The 18,024-nt window shown below is 41.3% G+C and overlaps 1 protein-coding gene across 2 annotated transcripts in view; it reads right to left on the reverse strand.

Annotated features, from left to right (window-relative positions):
• Positions 1 to 18,024, reverse strand: part of LOC140730442 (N-lysine methyltransferase SMYD2-like) — a 55,461-nt gene that overhangs the window by 26,976 nt on the left and 10,461 nt on the right. For both annotated transcript variants that reach the window (XM_073050852.1, XM_073050851.1), the window contains exons 2-3: positions 5,479 to 5,542; positions 1,814 to 1,924 (exon numbers count right to left, since the gene is read on the reverse strand). In XM_073050852.1, coding sequence (XP_072906953.1) covers positions 1,814 to 1,909 — 96 coding nt within the window. In that variant the 5' untranslated portion in view covers positions 1,910 to 1,924; positions 5,479 to 5,542. The remainder of the gene's footprint in view (positions 1 to 1,813; positions 1,925 to 5,478; positions 5,543 to 18,024) is intronic.

Here is an 18,024-nt window from a genome sequence, read left to right on the forward strand (position 1 = left end):
GGCTGTCATGTATTAAGAAGCAAGCCTTCAGGGAAATCAGAGATGTGCAAAATGCAGAAGCTTGTGACTGTCCAAATACAGACTGGGACAGCAGCGAGGGAAATAAACAAACAGGCGGGATGGGGGGGTGGTGTTATGAAGTGTCTTCAAGGAAAACTATTCATCATTACATTTCTAGGTCAATGAGAAAAGGTAACACTACTGAATCATAAGTGTTGCAGTGAACAAGAACATGCCTTTTATCCCACCAGATCAACGCTGCCTGTCTTGCCCATCTATGCTATTTGTATTTACCCAGATTAGCTCCTACAACGCCTTGCCTAATTAAGTGTCTGCCTAAATATCTTTTAAAGGTTGTGGCTAAAACCCCTTCCTTTCATCTTAAATACATGATCTCACATTTGGATATCCCTTCAGTGGTGAAAAATGATTCAGTCTGCTGTCAATGCCTCATATAATTTTTTTTATATAGCTCTCTTAAGTTACGCATCAGACTCCTTAATTTTGGGAAAAAATGCATCCTATCCAATCTCTCTTAAGAAGCAAAGTCCTCCAATACAGACAACATCCTGACGAATCTGCTCTGCAGTCTCCAAAATAACCACATCCTTCTTAGTGTGGTGACCAGGATAGCACACATTACTCCAAGTGCAGTCTAACCAGTGTTTTGTGAAGTTGCAATATAACATCCCAACTTCTGTGCTCTATTCTACGACCTATGAAGGCAAACACACTATATGTTGCCACTATTAGAAACAATGTACTTGACCCTCTGTTCATAAATATTCTTTAGCATCCTACCATTCACTATTTCACCAGAAATCTAACTCTGAATTTCTTTTTATTTGCTTCATTCTCTACACATGTAGCCTGACATGCTGAGTATACCCAGCATCCCAGAGTGAGACACAAGTCTACTCAGATGAGAATTGCTCCCAAATCATGCAAATGGCCCATCATCCTCAACAAGCCTTGCCTTTCTAACCCATTTTAATCCAGCCCCTTCAGTAAAACAAACTTTCTCTGAACAAAGTTAGTGACAGATAATTGCACATTCCAGATGTTCCCTATTTAGTGAAGGACATTTAAAAGGCTCTTCGGCATATGGATACATGAAAAATGGGGGGTTGTATGCTGTGTGGGAGGGAAAGGTTAAATTGATTGTGGTATATGTTTATATAGGTAAGAACAACATCATGGGCCAAAGAGCTAGTACTGTGTTGTACTTCTGTATGCTCAATGGTGCATTCTCTTTAACTTCCAACTGAATTTCTGAGTGACCATTTCACGCTTATCCCTTCAATCGCAAATAGAATTTTTTTTGCTATTTAAATCTTAAATGGCCTCAATGAGGTTACCACGCAGGCACTTTCTGTCAGAGAAAGTACACCTACATACATGCATGGGGCGAGAGGGCGACACCAGCCGATTAGTTTCTGATTTAGTTCTGGAACTGACCGTGACTATTCCTTTGTGGCACTGCCAGTGCTTCAGAATCCCATTCATAATAGCAGAACTTTTCTCGAGGAGAAGAACTGAACTTATTAACTTTTATTATAATGGAAGGGAAAGAGAAGGCCTGGTTTTGAACAAGAATTTTACTCTCACTCGATAGATATTGGCACATATACACTTCTACTACAACTAATAACCAGCAAATTTCAAACTGGCAACAGCTGTCAAGCAATGCCATGTTGTTAACTCAACACAAATAGTAAATAATCTTCAAATATTGTTATTCCAGTGGGTACCATCCCCCTAACCTATATCAATAAGATAATTTGTTAGTTTACCCATCAGTCAGTCACCTTACCTGCTTAACCAGGATTCTTGCCACCAGCCTGACTGTCTCCGAGGGGTTCCAGTTCTGCCCAAATTTACTCAGTGAAGAGCATTCCAGTTTGTGCATTGGCCAGTCAGCTTTCTGCGAGACAAGTTGTAAAATGTAGTATTTTAATTATACAAATGTGGCGAGATTATAATTAATACAGAAACTTTGTTAATCTTTTACATGTAGAGTTAATGGGTTCAGCAGAAAAGCAGTAACTCAACAAAAAAAATTAACAAAGTCCTCCCAATCTAATATGTACACACATCTGCACTGAACCCTTTTACACATATCCCTAGAACAAATGCAGTGGAAACACTCAATCCTATTCCCACATTCTACAGAGAAGCCAGAAGAGATCATATTATGCTGCTCAGATTCAGAGATATCCAAATGCATCAAAGGAAAAGCAAATTTGAAGTACAGAATTACAAACAGCTAGAACTCAAGTCTAGGAGAGCCACAGATGATTCCACTTATTGGTTGTACACTTAGTTCTTCCCTCACTCTCACCCACCCCTCCTCAATCTTCTCTAACCAATCTAAACAATTTTCACTAGTATGTGATTTCAAAGCAAAAATTATCTACCAAGACAAAATTTATTATGTTCCCTTTTACAAACTTGATCAGACAATGCTTTTATTATTGCTGTTTCCAGAACTGAACCATCTCACATCCCCACCACATCATACAAGATCGGTTCTGATGTAAAGCACTTGATGGACAATATACTTAAACCTAACTTAACAATGTTGGGAATAAGAAGAGTAGAAATATTGGAGAAATGTGAAAGGAGAAGAATAGCAAGGATAGAGGCCATCCTCTTATGCATTACTGGGTTGGATATGATTCACCTGCAAAAGTCTCCTTCTATCACAGAGTATTCAATCCACCTCTCTAGATCAATAGCATTTTTGTTACCTTTTACATTGAAAGAATGAAATGTTATTTGTAACTAGTCTAAAATTGTCAGCATTTAGAAGGTCACTGCTCATATACCCAAGACACTAGTAAAGTCTGAAAAATCCAACAATATTGACTTTGACCCGCATACACTGACTGCTACACTTCTGACAAGCTCATACATTTGTGCTCCTCCTGCCCACTGAATATCCTATTTCAGGAAGATGAAGGCAACTCTTAAAAAAACAGTGCATATAAAGAAATTACAAGAACAATTTGCAACTATCCTGACTGGCTGCTTCACTGTCTGGTAGAGAATTTGAATGTGCAGGAACACAAGCTGCTGTAGAGAGTAATAGACATGGGCACAGCCCTCCCCATTACTGGTAGCATCCACAGGAGGCACTACCTGCTGAGTTCCTCCAGCATTTTGAGAGTTGCTTTGGATCTCCAGCATCTGCAGATATTCTCGTGTTTGTGTTTTTTTTTAATTCTAATAGAGTTTTCTTGTAAATATCATGTATAATGTGATTTTTCTTATGAATGCTACTTAAAAAATGCTATGTACTTGTGATCTTGCTGCAAGTAAGTTTTTCATTGCACCTGTGCATACATGTACTTGTGCATATAACACAAACTCAAATTTGACATTTGGCCTTTACCCTGGAATAGGGTATAGGTGCTGACTGGTTGTATCCAGAAGCTGTTCACTCAAGCATAAAGGAGTCAGCCATTTGAAACTGAATGAAGGAGGGTTGTATCTTTGGAAATCTATTCAAGAGGCAACTGTCCTTAAGCATGCTCAGATCTGAGATTCAATATACAGACATTATGAGAATACAGAGATGACAAAGTAGAATTCCCAGTTTTACTTTTTCCATTCTTATTGATTCAATGAAAGACCAGATAGAAAATGTTTGTACCTAAAAACCGCTATGGTAAATTTCTTTTACCTTGTTCCTTTAAGAAAGGCAACAGGAATAATGCAGGAAATTATAGGCTGGTGAGCCTTACATCAGTAGTAGGGAAATGACTGAAGAGTCATAGGGACAAAATTAATTCGCATTTGCAAAAGCAAAGACTTACTAGAGAAAATAACATTGCTTTGTGTGAGGGCAGTGCTATCTCACAAATATGATTTTAATTTTTTTTTAAAAAGGAAGCAACAAGGATAATTAATGGTCCAGTGGATGTAACTGCATGTTTTTAAGTAAAGGATTCCATAAGGTCAGTTATGATGGGCCATTCCAGAAGATTAAGCCGCATGGAATCCATAGTGAGTTGGCAAGTTGGAAAGAAAACAAATGGCTTGGTCACAGAAGATGAAGGGTAGTGTTGGAGAAGTATTTGTTACCCTGACTGCAGCTTTGTGATCAGTGGGGTGCCACAAGCATTAGTGCTGGGACCATAGTTCGGATGATACTGGGTGGTGAGATTTGTAAGTCTGTAGATGACAATAAAATTGGTGGAGTTATGGACAATGAGGAAGGTTGTTAAAGCATACTGCAAGGTATGGTCAGGGCAATGAGTATAAAACTCTGCAAATTGCTTTGCATCTGTATGAAACTTTGGTTATGCTACATTTATAATACCAGGTGCAGTTCTGACTGCCACACAGAAAGGATGTGGAGGCTATAGAGGAGATGCAGAAGAGGATAACCACGTTGTTGCACGGGCTGGTGGGCATTATCTACAAGGGCAAACTTGATTGTTTTCTCTGGTGTGCTGGCAACCTCAGGTATATAAAACTATAAGATGCAGAGATGGAATAGATGGTCTTTTTTCCAGGGGTGGAAATGTCAAATACTGGAGGGCACAGATTTCAGATGAAAGGGAGAAGTTTTAAAGGCAATTAAAAAAATTTTTTTTTAAACAGAGTGGAAGGTGCGTTGGACATGCTTCTGAGGAGGTGGGAGAAACATAAGTGGCAGCAACATTTAAGAGGCATTCAGACAGGGAACAGAGGGCCAGGAGCAGGCAGTTGGGATGAGTGAGGCTGGCACCATGGTCAGCACAGACACAGTTCAACATTCTATAGGCAAACATTATACACTATTGAAAGAAACAGTGAAATCCAACAAAAAGAGATCAAACTAACAAAGAAATCTCAAAAAACACGAAATGCTGGCAGAACTCAGCAGGCCAGACAGCATCTATGGGAGGAGGTAATAACGACGTTTTGGGCCGAAACCCTTCATCAGGAGTGAAGTAACATGGGATGGTCGGGGGGGGATAAGAAGTGGGGGGAGGGATAAAGTAGAGAGCTGGGAAGTGATAGGCTGAAGGGAAATGGGCTAGGGGGAAGGTGGAGAATTATGGGAAATAAAAGAGAAAGAAAGGTAGGGCTGGGGGGAGAGATTATAGTGAGAGGGGAAAAAAGACAGAGAAAGAGAACCAGACTAAAATAATAGATAGGGATGGGGGTAAGGGTGGGGGGCGGAGGTCAGTGAGTTGGAATCTCAATAAGCCTTCATCATGGAGTTAAATCTTTTGCCTGGAATGCAAGGTGAAATGAGTGTTTTAATATTTTAATTGATATGAAAACAACACAGAAACCGGATTTCATTGTAACAAGCTTACTTTCTGCTATTGTGAAAAGTAAATTCACAAGAATGAAGAACAAAGTTACAGTTTTAGAGCAGGGAAACAATAAGGTGCAAGCCATAACAAGGTAGATCGTGAGGTCAGGAGACCACTTAACATTGATGCTTTTGCAAATTTTGCTGATCACAGACTTGGATCTTACCTGGCAGGTTACGTTGCAGTAGAATGCTAGTTTACATCGTCCACACTTTGCTAAATCGTCTTTACTGCAAGAACAAAAAATGAGAAGAAATTATTGGATAGTCAAACACATTCACTACGCCACAGCTATTGTAGGAGCAGCACAATAATCAGTTTCAAGACCACATGCACCTATTTCCTAACTTAACGGGCTTACTTCCTTAATAAAGGTCAGTTATTTCCTAACGTACCATACGATTTGGTCAAATAATTAAACTACATTCTCTTGGAAACAATCCTTTTGCCAGGTCATTTAAAAGAAAATAAACTACAGATAACAGCTCCCTTCTACATCTGGAAAGAGCAAAACTGACCAATTTAATCAGAACAATCCTTTCCTCAGCAGGTATGTTTAGAAGAGACATTAGTACAACATTAACTTAAAAGGCTTGTGACTTGAGTTCCAGTAATCTTTCTCGCCTTGCTCAACAAAAATATAGTGCTGCCTGAACAACATTCAAAGACTGTTCGCTTTTACCAAAAAGTTTCAATGAATCACAAGCCTCAGAGAAAATTATTGTACTTTAACTCAGTTTTATATGGATGACATTTTGAACAAAAGAAAAGCTTAATTAAATCATTGTTACATTGGGCCTCACCAAGAAGTCATATTTACTGTTTCATCGGTAATGCCAATTTGTTTTTCTAACATCAGAAAGGTTGTAACATCAAATTTGGTTGCTGTATTCCCCAACAACAGTAGTGCTTCACTTCAAATTTATCTTAGCCATGTGCCACACAGATCCCTTAGTTGGATTCAATCTTGATCTTCTGTGTTCAACTGGCATTTATTTATTGAGAATAGGCCCTTCTGGCCCTTTAAGACACCCCCCCCCCCCCCCCAAACCAGCAACTCAAGATCTATCTCTAGCCTAATCATAGGACAATTTACGACGACTAATTAACCTACCAAAGAGCAAGTCTTTGGACTGTGGAAGGAAATGGAGCACACAGAGGAAACTCACGTGATCACTGGGAGAAGGTACAGTGACAGCGGCAGGAATTGAATCTAAGTCGCTGGTATTAGCCAGCTAACCACTACACTGCAAGTTTTCCACATGGTACTTTGGGCTCCTCCCTCATCTCAAAGATATGCTGCTAGGTTAATTAACAGTTGATTTATAAAACATATGCCTAGTGTAGATAGGTGGCAAGAAAAAAAGTATTGAAAATTTGCTACTAAGCAAGTGAATAATATTGTCGCAAACACAAGAAAATCTGCAGATGCTGGAAATTCAAGCAACACACACAAAATGCTGGTGGAATGCAGCAGGCCAGGCAGCATCTATAGGAAGAAGTAGAGTCGATGTTTCGGGTCGAGACCCTTCGTCAGGACTAACGGAAAAAAGAGATAGCGATTTGAAAGTGAAAAGGGGAGGGGGAGGCCCGATATGATAGGAGAAGACAGGAGGGGGAGGGATATGTCAATCCATGGCCACCTCTACTGTCAAGATGAAGCCACATTCAGGCTGGAGGAACAACACCTTACATTCCGTCTGGGTAGCCTCCAACCTGATGGCATAAACATTGATTTCTCTAATTTCCGTTAATGCCCCTCCTCTCCTTCTTACCTTATCCCCAATTTTTAATTTTAAGTTCTTTTTTCTCTCTCTTTCTCTCTCACAATAAATCCTTGCCTGTTCTCCATCTTCCTCTGGTGCTCCCCTCCACCTTTCTCTTTCTTCCAAGGCCTTCCGTACTATGATACTCCCCCTTCTCCAGCCTTGTAGCCCTTTTGCCAATCAACTTCCCAGCTCTTAGAATCATCCCTCCCCCTCCCACTTTCATATCTCTTTTTTCCGTTAGTCCTGACGAAGGGTCTCGACCTGAAACATCGACTGTACTTCTTCCTATAGATGCTGCCTGACCTGCTGCGTTCCACCAGCATTTTGTGTGTGTTGAATGATATTGTATTTTTTTGCTTTCTTATCTCCAATGAGATTGCTCTGCTGGGAGTCAGTAAGCACCTCAGGCGCTAAAAGCTCTCTTAGGCAAAATAAACTAGTTAAAGACTGGGATATACTTTTAAAACTTAAGGGAATTTTACAGAATAGCCATTGATTTGACATTTCACGAAATCCAAGAACAACAATTCTCAAAGCAGCTGATAAATTGAAAGCTCTGTACCATTAAAAATAGACATATTACCAAGCAAGGGTAAAGCTTATGAGTTAAACTTCTCTAAAATGGCATTTACACAAGGTGTGGGTTGAAGAGAAATGAGAATGGAGAGAAGAGGAAAGATCTATTCAAATGCATGCAGATAAACTGGATGAGGAGTAGGCTTATGACCCAAGACAAGCAGCATACATTCTTTAAAAATAAGACAGAAATTCTGGAGCACTTAGAACATAGAATGAAAGCTGAGAGCCTTAATATACAGGTGGGACAGCAACATAGTAACAGAGGTAACACAAAAACAAATCAGATAACACCAAACACTTGATAGAAAACCAGCTGGAAGTAAGAACATTAACTTATTTTACTTTCCTTAGAGATACAGCATGGTAACAGGCCCTTCCAACCCAACGAACCCGTGACACATAATTACGTACACCCATGACTAATTAACCTACTAACCCGCATGAATGAAACCCACCTGGTCACAGGGAGGATATACAGACAGTAGTGGGAGCTTACACTTACATAGTCCCAAAAAGGCAAGAACACGAAGTTAAAAGTGGGTTTTTTTTTAAATCAAAGTACATGTATGATACCATTTATAACCCTGAGACTTATTTCCTTGCAGGTATACTCAATAATCTGTAGAATATTAATATTAACCATAACATATCAATGAAAGACCAGGCCAGCACTTTTTACACTGAAAGACCAAGCTGGCCTGGTCTTTCAGTGTAAAAAGGACAACAAATAATGCAAATACAAAAAGAACAAAATAATAACAAATAAATAAGTAATAAATATTGAGAACATGAGTTGAAGAATTCTTGAAAGTGAGCCCAGTGGTTGTGGGAACATTTAAATGATAAGGCAAGTGAAATTGAGTGAAATTATCCCCTTTGGTTCAACAGTGTGCTCGCTGAGGGGTAGTAACTGTTCCTGAACCTGGTGGTGAGTGTTCTGAGGCTCCTGTACCATCTTGCTGATGGTAGCAGCGAGAAGAGAGCACGCCTTGGATGGTGGGGGTCCCTGATGATGGATGCTGCTTTCCTGCAACAGTGTTTCATGTAGATGTGCTCAATGGTGGGGAAGGCTATACCTGTGACAGACTGGGCTGTATCCACTACTTTTTATAAGATTTTCTGTTCAAGGGTATTGGTGTTTCCATAACGGGCTGTGATGTAGCCAGTCAATATACTCTTCATTACACATCTATTGAAGTTTGTCAAAGCTTGAGATGTCACATCGAATCGTCACAAATCCAAATGAAGTATAGATGCTGCCATGCTTTCTTCGTAACTCTACTTATATGCTGGGCCCAGGACAGGTCCTCCAAAATAACACTACCACCAAGGAATTTAAAGTTGCTGACCCTCTCCACCTCTGATTCTCATGGACTTCTCGTTTCCTCCTCCGGAAGTCAATAATCAGTTCCTTGGTCCTGCTGACATTGAGTAAGAGATTGTTGTTATGACACCACTCAGCAAGATTTTCAATTCAATCTCCATCTGAAATGCTGATTCATCACCATCTTTGATTCAGCATATGACAATGGTGTTGTCAGCAAACTCAGGTATGGCATTGGAGTTGTGCATAGCTACACAGTGTAAGTGTAAATTGAGTAGAACAGGGGGGCTAAGCACACAGCCTTGTGATGCACCTGTGCTGGTGGAGTTCAAGGAGCAAATGTTGTTGCCAGTTTGAACTGACTGGGGTCTGCAAGTAAGGAAATCAAGGATTCAATTGCACAAGGAGGATTTGAAGCCAGGGTCTAGGAGTTTACTGATTAATTTTAAAGGGATGATTATATTAAAAGCTGAGCTGTAGTCAATACAGAGCATCCTGATGTATGCACCTTAGCTGTCCAGATGTTCCAGGGTTGAGTGAAGAGCAAATAAAATGGCATCTGCTGTGGACCTGTTGCTCCGGTAGGCAAATTGGAGCAGATCCAAGTCACTTCTCAGGCAGAATATACAATCTCATTATCAACTTCTGAAAACACTTCATCACTGTGGACGCAAGTGCTACTGGATGATAGTCACTGAGGCAGGTCACCCACATTCTTCTTGGGCACCGGTATAATTGATGCTTGCTTGAAGCAGGTGGGTATTGGGTATCCAGATGCATATTGGTCTCCCTCGGGTAACTTACGCTTTTTGTACAGGTCATACCTTCCCCAGATCCAGAAATCTGAAACCTTGCTCCATAAAACAATTCTCCAGCCATACATTCATCTGCCTCATCATCCTATTCTTACCGTCACTGGCACTTGCACAGGCAGCAATCCAGAGATTACCACCATAGAGGTTCTGCTTTTCACCTTTTCAGGACCATTTCCCTTGACGACCTATGTCATTGGTACCAATATATACAACTTCCGGCTGTTCATTCCTCACCACTCCCCTTTAGAATGCTGTGGACCCAGTCCAAGACATTCCTGACTCTGGCACCTGGGAGTCAACATATTATTCAGGTATCTCTTAAGTTCACAGAATCTGCTTTCTGCTCTTCTAATTATGGAATCCCCAAAACTACCACATTCCTTTTCTCCCCACTTCCCTTCCAAGGCACAGAGCTCCTGAGTGCCAGAGACCTGGTTACTTCAGCTTCCCCCGATAGGTCATCTCCCTGAACAGTATCTAAAGCAGTATACTTACTATTGAGGGGAACTGCCATAGGAGTACTCTATATTGGCTGTCTATTCACTCCCCTCTCCTGACAATTAGCCAGTTATCTGCATCTTGCAATTTAGGCATGATTACCTCCTGTAGCTCCTATCTCTCACCTCTTCAATCTCCCATGTGAGCTGAAGATCATCGAGCTGCAGCTTGATGCACTTCAATACATTTGTAAAATTTCCCACATCTCACACAATGAACATACCACTACCTCCGCATCCATTTTCCGCACAATAGCGATGTACTAACAGAAAAAAACTTACTAGAAATTATCCTAAAAAGCATCCTGACAATCCATAAAATGGCTACATCAAATCAATTTGACAATTTCAAAAGGTGTTCAAACCAGAATTTCCTGGATATGACAAAACTGGATATCAATTAGAGTGGGACAAGTAGCTTTAATGGGGCCTCGGGCATTAAAGCTATTGACAACCCTTTACATCAGAGAAGTGTGAAATGTAATGATGAAGAAAGTAGATGAAAATTTGAAAGCACAGTGATAAAGGATTTGAGTTGAAGCTTCTGCCCAGAGATATACCCTTGAAAGAGTGAGAAGGTAAACTTGGATTGATAAGAGAAATAAGAAATTGATCAGAGACAGCCTTCTTGGCGATTGTTACAAACATGGCAGAAAGGTCACGTTATTCTTCCTTTCTGCGCCTTGTGGTGTATCAGGCAGCTACCTTTCTTTTTCATTACCATTTTTGGTCTGTGCTTTTTAAATGAGGCTGAGTTACTAGCTCAATGCTCGGCACAGCATGAATGGAAAGCAAGCAACTGGCTGGATCTGAACCTGGGACCACTCGCCTTAAAGTCCAGTGCGGATGCCATACCACTAACCAGCTTGGAAGGATCATGTGAAATGGCAAACCTGAAGCACTGACCGTGACTATTGGTAGGAGGACCTGTATGCAGGTAACCTCAAACAGAGGACTGTGAATTCCAAAGACAAAGAGTTACAAGAATCATTTAATAAAGTTCAGAATTAGGGACTAGGGTTGAAGTAAGCAAATAACTGCCTTTTAGACACATGATACTTGACTGAATTATTTCAAAACACAAATGTCTTCAATAGAATACAAAAAAGCCAGAAGAAGCAATACACACAAGACACACAAAATGCCAGAGGGACTCGGCAGGCCAGGCAGCATCTAAGGGGAAGAGTAAACAATCGATGTTTCCAGCAGAGACCATTCATCAGGACTTGGATGCTTTGGATTTCCAGCATCTGCAGATTTTCTTGTGTTTGAGAAGAAGCAAGTTCCTGCTAGAGTCTCCAGAAGTAGAAAGACAGATGAAGGCATTAGTTAGCTGTATTAACTATACCACCTCAAACTGTGCAGTACATGTAGACTGATTTTACTAAAAGAAACTACAATCGCTCTTCCGTTGATTCCCTAAGTCAAGGCTACAACGTCAATGCATTCATCTGCAACAAGCTCATGGATGAAACGGGTCTTGTTCTTAAGTGACAGTTCCATCCTGAGTGAAACATAAAGAGACAAGCCCAATTGCAGAGTCCCATTAGTTACAGGAGACACCAGCAACTACTGATGCTGGAATCTGGAACACAAAATAAACTGCTGGAAAAAACGGAGCAGATCAAGCAGCATCTGTAGAGTCAAACGGATGATTGATGTTTCTAATTGGGACTCTGTGTCAATTGCAAAGGTGGTTAGCAGGTTCCATCTCCCCGATAGAATAAAAAAACAAAATGGCTGGAGGAAGTTTTTATGCACCAAATTCCAGCATCTGCACTTACTTATGTCTTCTTGCCACCTCCCCAAGTGGGGTGGGGGGGGGGGGTAAGTAGGGAGAAGAGAAAATAGTATCGGGAAATTGGATTTGCTGGCTACCAGAAGGCTTACTCTGCCTTTCACTAGGCAAGACAGGCATGGACAGAAGTTGCATCAATACACAAAAGGAGGATGGTAGGAAAGCAGAATAGGTAAGGATTCTGGTTTGTCAACAAAAATCATGGAAAATACTAAAAAAAAGACTAGAATTGAAAAGCTTGAGTCCAAGCCACCTGGCAAGGTGCAGACATGTAATAGATACATGGTTAAATAATAGAAATAAAATTATGCCTCAAAAGCATGGGGAAAGGTGAAGATCTATGGAAAATAAAAATAAAGTTTTGAAAATAAAATACAAAACAAAAAGCTCATGTAGGTTGCCCAGCCATGGTGGTTAAAGTGCTGAGGCAGCAGGTAACTAAAATCCATATATCACAGCATCAAAACACTATTATTCCCACTGTTAAATTAATTTTGATAGGATTAATAATCAATTTCTAAAAAGGGAATCATAAACTGTGTAATATAAGCTCAGCATATTAATAATGGTATTTTAAAAACATTTTAAAATCACCATTCCAATGAATGTTTTCCAATTACTTACAATATAGAGCTCCGGGGTTAACAGTCCGGGAAGCAGCCAGACTGAAGCAAGCCATTTACTCTTGTGAAATCTGACAGAGCAGAGTAGTGAGCATTCAGAGCCAGTCAATCCAGATTGCAGCCATTTTACCAGGCATAGCACAGGCACACAGCTGACAACAGCAAAATAAAAGAAAGTAAAGACAAGTTTTGACTTTTGAGTTAGCTACCTCATCAGCAAGGTCTCGGGTGCTCTCAAATACAACACAAATATGAAAAAAGGTTTGGTAAACAACTCTTTAATTACTAAATCTCAGAACATCTGCAAATACTAAACCAAATTTTTTTACAAGAACAGCCTGGATAGTTTAACGTATTGCAAAAGTGAGCAAGCACAAATCTTAACAGTGTACACAGACCCCACTTGGAGTACTGTGCTCAGTTCTGGTCGCCTCACTACAGGAAGGACGTGGAAGCCATAGAAAGGGTGCAGAGGAGATTTACAAGGATGTTGCCTGGATTGAGGAGCATGCCTTATGAGAATAGGTTGAGTGAACTCGGCCTTTTCTCCTTGGAGCGACGGAGGATGAGAGGTGACCTGATAGAGGTGTATAAGATGATGAGAGGCATTGATCATGTAGATAGTCAGAGGCTTTCTCCTAGGGCTGAAATGGTTGCCACAACAGGACACAGGTTTTGGGTGTTGGGGAGTAGGTACAGAGGAGATGTCAGGGGTAAGTTTTTTTTTACTCAGAGTGGTGAGTGTGCGGAATGGGCTGCCGACCACGGTGGTGGAGGCAGGTACGATAGGGTCTTTTAAGAGGCTTTTAGATAGGTACATGAAGCTTAGTAAAATAGAGGGCTATAGCTAAGCCTAGTAATGTCTGAGGTAGGGACATGTTCGGCACAACTTTGTGGGCTGAAGGGCCTGTATTGTGCTGTAGGTTTTCTATGTTTCTAAGTAGTGCATGTGAGCTTGATTTCAATGTTTAAGAGAAGTTAGAATAGGTACATGGATGGTAGGGATATAGAGGGCTCTGGTCCCAGTGCAGGTCGATGGGAGTAGGCAGTTTAAATGGTTCGGCATGGACTAGATGGGCCAAAGGGCCTGTTTCTGCGCTTTTTTCTATTATTCTATTACAGAAGCAAAAAGAAATAAATGACCACATTTCAAGTTAAATTTCACTGAAACAAACTAAATTCTAGATGCAAAAAGCCCAAATATCTTAATGTCTGCTGCCATGTTAAAGGCAATGACATATGCGAGAGAGATGACAACTGATAGGAATAACACAGACAAAATGCAGTTCAGGCAGCATCTATGGTAAGGGTTCCCAACCCTTTTTATGCCTTGGATGAATTCCATTAAGCAAAGGGTCTGTGTACCCCAGATCAATGGAAATGAATAAACAGGCAAGATAGATACTTGTTTCTGGATACTTTTTAGCCATATTGGTGAGAGAATTGCTCTACTCTTCAGAACAACAGAAAAATAAGATCCATTAAAAAAATCATTGGAAGGGATCTTATTTCAAAAATATATTTCCAACACTGCACCCATCTTTAGATGAACTGAAGAGGCAGACTGAATTTCTGCTCTAATCAACAGAAAAGTACCCGAACCTTCAATTTTCTGACTCGAGGTAAGGATGTTGTAATTTCTGTCACAATAGTTCATCTTTTTGCGCTTTAGAAGCACAAGTGTTTACACTTCCCGTCACTATGGTTGCAAAGCATTTTAATGGATGTCTAATCTGTACCTCCTTCTGCTCAACAGCAGAAATGAACTGCAACTTCATACCCATTATCTGTTTGCTGCAGCATAACAAGAATTAGTGTGTCAGGTGTCAAGCCAGTCAAGCCAGGTGTGTCGAACTGCAGCTCCTGAGGGACCGAGTTAGGGAACTGGAGCTGCAGCTAGATGACCTTCGCCTGGTCAGGGAGAGTGAGGAGGTGATAGAGAGGAGTTACAGGCAGGTGGTCACTCCGGGGCCATGGGAGGCAGATAGGTGGGTCACGGTCAGGAAGGGGAAGGGGCAGGTACTAGAGAGTACCCCAGTGGCTGTACCCCTTGACAATAAGTACTCATGTTTGAGTACTGTTGGGGGGGGACAGCCTACCTGGAGGAAGTGACAGTGGCCGGGCCTCCGGCACAGAGGACGGCCCTGTAGCTCAGAAGGGTAGGGATAGAAGAAAAAGGACTATAGTAATAGGGGACTCGATAGTCAGGGGTTCAGACAGGCGGTTCTGTGGAGGTGATCGGGAGTCCCGGATGGTAGTTTGCCTCCCTGGTGCCAGATATCCTGAAGTGCGAGGGTGAGGAGCCAGAGGTCGTGGTACATGTAGGTACCAATGACAAAGGTAGGAAAGGGGAAGAGGTCCTGAAACGAGAGTATAGGGAGTTAGGAAGGCAGTTAAGAAGAAGGACCGCAAAGGTAGTAATCTCGGGATTACTGCCTGTGCCACGCGACAGTGAGAGTAGGAATGGAATTAGGTGGAGGATGAATGCGTGGCTGAGGGATTGGAGCAGGGGGCAGGGATTCAAGTTTCTGGATCATTGGGACCTCTTCTGGGGCAGGCGTGACCTGTTCAAGAAGGACGGGTTACACTTGAATCCTGGGGGGACCAATATCCTAGCGGGGAGGTTTGCTAGGGCTACAGGGCAGACTTTAAACTAGTAAGATGGGGGGGGCAGAAATCAATTTGAGGAAACTATGGGAGAGGAGGTTAGTTCACCAGTAGAGCAAGTAAGTAGACAGTGTGTGAGGGAGGAAAGGCAGGTGATGGAGAAGGGATGCGCTCAGCCCGAAGATGTAGGGGAGAACAAAGAAAAGGATAATAAATTTGAATGCATTGTTAGGGATGAAAAGAGAGGAGGAGGTGGAGAGTATCTTAAATGTATCTATTTTAATGCTAGGAGCATTGTAAGAAAGGTGGATGAGCTTAAAGCGTGGATTGATACCTGGAATTATGATGTTGTAGCTATTAGTGAAACATGGTTGCAGGAAGGGTGTGATTGGCAACTAAATATTCCTGGATTTAGTTGCTTCAGGTGTGATAGAGTAGGAGGGGCCAGAGGAGGAGGAGTTGCATTGCTTGTCCGAGAAAATCTTATGGCGGTGCTTTGGAAGGATAGATTAGAGAACTCCTCTAGGGAGGCTATTTGGGTGGAATTGAGGAATGGGAAAGGTGTAGTAACACTGATAGGAGTGTATTATAGGACACCTAATGGGGAGCGTGAGTTGGAAGAGCAAATGTGTAAGGAGATAGCAGATATTTGTAGTAAACACAAGGTGGTGATTGTGGGAGATTTTAATTTTCCACACATAGATTGGGAAGCTCATTCTGTAAAAGGGCTGGATGGTTTAGTTTGTGAAATGTGTGCAGGATAGTTTTTTGCAACAATACATAGAAGTACCGACTAGAGATGGGGCAGTGTTGGATCTCCTGTTAGGGAATGCGATAGGTCAGCTGACAGATGTATGTGTTGGGGAGCACTTCGGGTCCAGTGATCACAATAGCATTAGCTTCAATATAATTATGGAGAAGGACAGGACTGGACCTAGAGTTGAGATTTTTGATTGGAGAAAGGCTAACTTTGAGGAGATGTGCAGGGATTTAGAGAGTGTGGATTGGGTCAAGTTGTTTTATGGGAAGGATGTAATAGAGAAATGGAGGTCTTTTAAGGGTGAAATTATGAGGGTACAGAATCTTTATGTTCCTGTTAGGTTGAAAGGAAAGGTTAAAGGTTTGAAAGCACCATGGTTTTCAAGGGATATTAGAAACTTGGTTCGGAAAAAGAGGGATGTCTACAATAGATATAGGCAGCATGGAGTAAAGGAATTGCTCGAGGAATATAAAGAATGTAAAAGGAAACTTAAGAAAGAGATTAGAAAAGCTAAAAGAAGTTACGAGTTTGGTTTGGCAAATAAGGTGGAAGTAAATCCGAAAGGCTTCTACAGTTATATTAAAAGCAAGAGGATAGTGAGGGATAAAATTGGTCCCTTAGAGAATCAGGGTGGTCAGCTATGTGTGGAGCCGAGGGAGATGGGAGAGATTTTGAACGATTTCTTCTCTTCGGTATTCACTAAGGAGAAGGATATTGAATGGTGTAAGGTGTGGGAAACAAGTAAGGAAGTTATGGAACCTATGACAATTAAAGAGGTGGAAGTACTGGCGCTTTTAAGAAATTTAAAAGTGGATAAATCTCCGGGTCCTGACCGGATATTCCCCAGGACCTTGAGGGAAGTTTGTGTAGAGATAGCAGGAGCTCTGACGGAGATCTTTCAGATGTCATTAGAAACGGGGATTGTGCCGGAGGATTGGCGTATTGCTCATGTGGTTCCATTGTTTAAAAAGGGTTCTAGAAGTAAGCCTGGCAATTATAGACCTGTCAGTTTGACATCAGTGGTGGGTAAATTAATGGAAAGTATTCTTAGAGATAGTATTTATAATTATCTGGATAGACAGGATCTGATTAGGAGTAGCCAGCATGGATTTGTGCGTGGAAGGTCATGTTTGACAAACCTTATTGAATTTTTTGAAGTAGTTACGAGGAATGTTGACGAGGGTAAGGCAGTGGATGTAGTCTATATGGACTTCAGCAAGGCCTTTGACAAAGTTCCACATGGAAGGTTAGTTAAGAAGGTTCAGTCGTTAGGTATTAATGCTGGAGTAATAAAATGGATTCAACAGTGGCTAGATGGGAGATGCCAGAGAGTAGTGGTGGATAATTGTTTATCGGGATGGAGGCCGGTGACTAGCGGGGTGCCTCAGGGATCTGTTTTGGGCCCAATGTTGTTTGTAATATACATAAATGATCTGGATGATGGGGTGGTAAATTGGATTAGTAAGTATGCTGATGATACTAAGGTAGGAGGTGTTGTGGATAATGAGGTGGGTTTTCAAAGCTTGCAGGGAGATTTATGCCGGTTAGAAGAATGGGCTGAACGTTGGCAGATGGAGTTTAATGCTGAGAAGTGTGAGGATCTACATTTTGGCAGGAATAATCCAAATAGAACATACAGGGTAAATGGTAGGGCATTGAGGAATGCAGTGGAACAGAGAGATCTAGGAATAACAGTGCATAGTTCCCTGAAGGTGGAGTCTCATGTAGATAGGGTGCTGAAGAAGGCTTTTGGAACGCTGGCCTTTATGAATCAGAGCAGTGAGTACAGAAGTTGGGATGTAATGTTAAAATTGTACAAGGCATTGGTAAGGCCAAATTTGGAATATTGTGTACAGTTCTGGTCACCGAATTATAGGAAAGATATCAATAAATTAGAGAGAATGCAGAGACGATTTACTAGGATGTTACCTGGGTTTCAG

The sequence above is a fragment of the Hemitrygon akajei genome, chromosome 7 (genome assembly GCF_048418815.1).
Source record: "Hemitrygon akajei chromosome 7, sHemAka1.3, whole genome shotgun sequence".
Classification (NCBI taxonomy): domain Eukaryota; kingdom Metazoa; phylum Chordata; class Chondrichthyes; order Myliobatiformes; family Dasyatidae; genus Hemitrygon; species Hemitrygon akajei.